This window comes from Epinephelus fuscoguttatus, linkage group LG18 (genome assembly GCF_011397635.1).
Source record: "Epinephelus fuscoguttatus linkage group LG18, E.fuscoguttatus.final_Chr_v1".
NCBI classification, from domain to species: domain Eukaryota; kingdom Metazoa; phylum Chordata; class Actinopteri; order Perciformes; family Serranidae; genus Epinephelus; species Epinephelus fuscoguttatus.
Genome location: NC_064769.1, coordinates 32,502,667 through 32,508,666, shown reverse-complemented (window position 1 = coordinate 32,508,666; position 6,000 = coordinate 32,502,667). Strand labels below are relative to the sequence as shown.

The 6,000-nt window shown below is 42.7% G+C and overlaps 1 protein-coding gene across 1 annotated transcript in view; it reads left to right on the top strand.

Moving 5' to 3' along the window:
• Positions 1–2,431: 2,431 nt before the first annotated feature.
• The window catches only part of musk (muscle, skeletal, receptor tyrosine kinase), a 62,707-nt gene continuing 59,138 nt past the window's right edge, over positions 2,432–6,000 (top strand). The window contains exon 1 of the mRNA XM_049603669.1: positions 2,432–2,660. Coding sequence (XP_049459626.1) covers positions 2,588–2,660 — 73 coding nt within the window. The 5' untranslated portion in view covers positions 2,432–2,587. The remainder of the gene's footprint in view (positions 2,661–6,000) is intronic.

Below are 6,000 nucleotides of genomic sequence, written 5' to 3'. Positions count from 1 at the left end.
GGTGGGGGCACATATAAAGCAGGTGGTAGGGGGTCCTTCCAGCAGAAAATACTGAGCATCAAATACTTAATTTCCCACACTCTGCTGATTTTTATGCACTGATTTGTGTCTTTCTGCATCAATTTACAGTGTATGTGTCTTTGGCTTTGTCAAAATAAAAGTCCTCTGCTACTTTTATGTTTTTACTGGGGGGCATTCTCACTCTGACCTCGTCACATATCAACTCTTGGTCATGGACTTTCTACGTCCAGATACAACGTGCAAGAAAGCACAGGTGTGTTGGTTGTTGACGTTCTGGGACGCCATTGATTCAAAATAAAAGCACTACATCCCACATGGTTAGGTTTCGGTAAAAAACAACATGATTTGGCTTTGTAACCTTATGGGACGTAAGCACTGCTCTTCCGGGTGAAAGCTGATGTTTCCTCCTTGTTCCATCGCATTTCCCTCGATGCCACTGGCCACCATTAAACTATAACAGCGACTGGCTGCATATCATGCCGACATTAAAAGATGGCTTTTTTTTTATGTGTGTCTGATTACGCAAGTCACTACCCAGGTGCTGGATTTCGACAACTTTGGAGTGAGATGGGGTTGACAGATTCTACGATGAAGGGAACATGTCTTTCATGTTTCCCCTGAGAATTGCACCTATGATGCTAGCCATCACAAGACACAAGACTTTTGTTAACGCAACAGTTAGTTTACTAAGTGTTGCCAAAAATATCCATTTATTGATACAAATAATTTCTGAATATTTGTAATGGTTTCAATACTTATTTTTGGCAACACTGATACACCAGTACCTGCCACGCTTTAGGATAGTCACTCAGCTGTTCTCTGCAACTATCAAGGAAAAGAAAAGTTGGCGTTGTCATGTGATAGCCTTGTTTTATTAATTTATTAATACAAACTTTTACTTGTTTGCCTACAATGTGAATTTCTCCCCGTGTTATTGACAATGGTATCAAATGTTGATGTTTTATGTAACTGGTGGACTCTACGGTCCCAGACCGTGGATATCTTTGGAGGCGATATCCAACTCTGACAGCAAGAGGTGAAAACAAAATCCTCCATCAATTACGACCATATAATTCAAGCCCCTACACAAATCAAGTGATACAGAAATGTTAGCATACAATACATCAAGTTTAGGCTGAAAAATTAGCTCAGAAACATAGTTTAACAGTGCTAAAACACGGAAATTACTACAAGAGCAATGTCGCCTACCTCACCCATGGAGTACAACAGCGAATGGGGAGAGGTAAGGCGGGAAACACCCCTTTATAGGTAGGGTACCCCCAAAGGTGAACGTAGGGTACAGAAACTGAGTATCAAACGTTCCATGTATTGAGTACGAAGGCTTAAGCGTGTCAGGTAATAGCAACTGAAACAAATTTTGTGGAATTATACTACTATAATACTATTGTATCAAAGTTACAGATTGCAGCATCATGACAACGCTAGTTCACAATGTTTACAACCACCTAGACTACATTTTTATCCGGAAGAACAATGTGTAACTGCACCCGCTGAGCGAGTACAATAGTTGACTCCATCCACAGCAGAATGGATACGGAGCAAATGAACTGAAATGCCATTCCTTTCCTAAAATAAAACAGGACATACAGGCTGGCAGGCGACAGGTGGACAAAGGACTCTGCATGTGTGTGTGTGTGTGTGTGTGTGTGTGTGTCAAAATGTAAAAGTAAATACATGTTAAGTAGCGAGCTGGAATATGCCTGTGTGTAGTGTTTGTTTATGAAACTGTATAATGTGTACAGTGCAGTATGCGGAACATGGTTTACTTATAGTGTTAATGTTGTTTATATCTGCATATTAGACTGTATGCTAATGATACAAGAAGCTATAGAGTATTGTGACTTTTTATGCACAGAATCCTGACACTCAAACTGCAATCTATGGAAATAGAAAGTTCTCCTATCTGGTATCCTCTGGGTGATGATGTGACTATTCCCTGCAGCTTTAATGTCCCCTGTGTGTCCTACTGTATAGAGGGTAAAGTTCTGCATGCTGCAACATGGCGTAGATCGGATACGAACAGAACTGGGCGTATGTGACAATAAAAAACGTACAACACATTGCTAAAAAGTGGATTTGCATCGTGTTATATATTATCATGTTTCCCGTCTTGTGATTTCCATTTCTGTTGCGGATTTACTGACATAAACGTGACTTATTCCAACTGACACTAAAAAGCAGAACCTCTAACGTGTGTTTCCATGAATAAACACTACACTCACACTGTTGTTGATTACCGTGGATGATAACTCACCAGCACTGGAGCCTGAGAGCTTTGAGCAAAGCTACAAAACCTGAGTGACTGTACATGAGGACAGCTAGCAGCTGCTGCTGTCCATCACGCAGACACACACACACACACACACAAACACACAGTGACTGAGCTGGTTCTTGTCGAGCAGAGAGCTCATGGCTGTCCCCTGGCCAGGACACACGCAGACGCACACAGTGAAGAAACAGAGTGAGAACGTCTCCTTACCTACGATGGGAATCTAACTACCTGCTCATTCTGTGTACCTGTCTGAAAGCTTTGTCGAGTCGGATCATGGAAACCGTTTCAGTCTTCAGGATCCTGCTTCTGCTGGTTCCTGTCAGCCTAAGTTACGGGATGCAGAGAGGTACGTAAGATTCTATATGCTTGAACTCAGAGGGGTTTTAAAAGTGTCTTTTTTTAAGGATAAGTTGTCCAAAGAGTCTCAGACACATTCAGGTATTGCACACATAAAACAATGTGGATTCTGTATGTCTTATTTAAATCATATGAGCTGTTTTGTTCTTTTAATTTGTTCACTAATAATGATGATCACAAAAGAGCATCCTTAATTCTGGCGTCTGTTTTCAACCTTCTGTAAAGTGTTTTTTTCTACAGTGAAAGCAGGCGGTGTTTCCCCACATATGTAGCCCTGAGATCACCTGTTTTTCACCCCATGCTGCAGGGAAAAGGAGAAGGTGTTTATAGGCCTACATAGTGTAAATGTGACTAAATCTATATCCTTCCTACACTCTGGTATATCCTCTCTGCGGGCTGTTGTAAAGGTGGTTAGGAACCGATTCACCTCCACCACAACTGTACTGGGAGCAGAGCCTGGCACCATGTCACATCTATTCCTGTATTATTTTGATACGTGAAACTCTGAGGCTGTAATTAGCTTTTCTTCTATCAAAAGAAAAAGCAGCGAATTGGTAAAGTTGTCATAAATAACGACAGATGGACATCTCGTGGGCTGCTAAAGACTGTTGCCTGCATGCAGCTAGTCCGGCCGTGGCCTCGGGACATGTGAGATGGGTACCGTATCAAATGCTGGCACAATTTCACAGTCACATGCACGGGCTTGCAGAGCAGACCTTCGACATACAATACATGTTTTATAAGTACAGATGTAAGGGTACATGTTGCAGATCGGCTCAGGGAAACAGGTGGTGTAGATGCTGTCACATTCTGCCAGGGTAGATATCAGAGCTGGGTTTGGTTGCCATGGTGAAGGGTTGGGCTTGGCGGATGACCGGCGCTTTGCATAATATGTCAGTGATTAGAAGGCCGAGATGAATGTGGATGGCATCTTTCTTGTTGGTCCAAATCACTTGAGGTATCCTGTCAGCGATAACTTGTATGGAGGAGTGAGAAAAATGATTAACCGTCCAGTTTCTGGGGCGGCTGTGTTCGATCCCCAGGTCCTCCAGCCCGCATGTTGAAATACCCTCGGGCAAGATACGGAACCAAAATTTGCTCCTGGTGGCTGCTCCATTGGTGTGTGAGTGTGTTAAAAACTGAGTATCAGGTGGCACCTTGTGTGGTGGCTTGGCTATCAGTGTGTGAATGTGTGTATGAATGGGCGAGTGCGAGTAGTAGTGTAAAAAGCGCTTTGAGTGGTCGGTGCTATACAAGTTCAGATCCATTTACCAACTCTACCTAAAACACTACTGGTGATGTTTTGCAAATAAGAAGAAGAAGAATAAGAAGAAGAAGAAGAATATATTGTCAGATCCACTGATATTGTTTGTAGAGCACCACTTTTTTTCCCCATAACTGCTTCTTGTTCGGGGTAGCGGGGGGCCTTGAGCCTATCCCAACTGACATTGGGGGAAAGGTGGGGCACACCCTGGACAGGTCACCAGACTATCGCAGGGCTGACACATAGAGACAGACAACCATTCACACTCACATTCACTATGGACAATTTAGAGTCACCAGTTAACCTGCATGTCTTTGGACTGTGGGAGGAAGCCGGAGTACCCGGAGAAAACCCATGCTGACAGTGGGAAAGGATGCAAGTTCCCCTGAGAAGGGCTCCCCCACCCCATGTTCGAACCAGGAATCCTCTTGCTAACCACAATGCTAACCACTGCGCCACTGTGCCACCACTTTTGCCATACAAAATGAAATACATAATCAAAGTGTAATAACATTACTCAAAACTGTGTGTTGTATTAAGTGTGAAAGAGTGAAACTTTCCCAAAAATCTAAAAAGTCAATGTTTTAAATTTCATGTAATGTACTGGTGATACAAATGAGTTATTTGTGAAAGCTACAGTGAGCATGGGTCCATTTTGGAAAACCCACACCTGCCGATACCCATAAATCTCTATACCAGAACCAACCCGTTACCTGCCATTATGTCAAAGCTGCCTCTGCCTGCATCCGTTAATAAAAGTCCCATGACTGAAATAATAGTAATGATTATGAAAATAGTATAAGACTAATCCAATGACATCACACATGTCATGAGAGATGACCACAGATTGTTGGTCGTGGGCCAACCTGTAGTCGTCAATGTCTGTCGGCACAATTTTATAACTCCAGAATCGCCTTATCGGAATCTGACATAGTGACTGTCGGAACAGACCAAAATGTCATGTAGTGTGAACCTGGCATAAGGGGAGCGTGCCTATGTTCCCACAGCCCTGTGTTCCCACAGCCCTGTGTTCCTACAGCTCTATGTTCCCACAGCCCTGTGTTCCCACAGCCCTGTGTTCCTACAGCTCTATGTTCCCACAGCCCTGTGTTCCCACAGCCCTGTGTTCCAACAGCCCTATGTTCCCACAGCTCTATGTTCCCACAGCCCTATGTTCCCACAGCCCTGTGTTCCCACAGCCCTATGTTCCTACAGCTCTATGTTCCCACAGCCCTATGTTCCCACAGCCCTATGTTCCCACAGCCCTGTGTTCCTACAGCCCTATGTTCCCACAGCTCTATGTTCCCACAGCCCTATGTTCCCACAGCTCTATGTTCCCACAGCTCTATGTTCCCACAGCCCTATGTTCCCACAGCCCTATGTTCCCACAGCTCTATGTTCCCACAGCCCTGTGTTCCCACAGCCCTGTGTTCCCACAGCCCTATGTTCCCACAGCTCTATGTTCCCACAGCCCTATGTTCCCACAGCTCTATGTTCCCACAGCCCTATGTTCCCACAGCCCTGTGTTCCCACAGCCCTATGTTCCCACAGCCCTGTGTTCCTACAGCCCTGTGTTCCCACAGCCCTGTGTTCCCACAGCCCTGTATTCCTACAGCCCTATTTACTATATTCAATTATTTATTTTCTTAATTATTCTTCTATTTTTATTTATATTTCTTTATATTATCTTTATATTTCACCTTTCTATGAATTTTAGTGAGTATTTTAAGTTATTATGATAATTTTTTTATATAGCACTTATTGATTCATGTTGGAGGAAGCTGTTTTTTTATTTACAATGTATTCTTTATTTACTATATTCAATTATTTATTTTCTTAATTATTCTATTTATTTATGTTTTTTATTATTAACTAATTCATTTTATCTGTTACATTATACCAGCTTATTGCCCGCAGCCGGAGTCCCCACTAACCTTTATTGTTTTAATAAACTTTCTTGAAAAATCTGGGCTGAGCTATTTTTATTTATAAACTAGAGCAATTATATATTTTAAAAGCACTTGTTAACCTTTCTTCTTTTATGTCGGTTTTCTTAATCCAACCC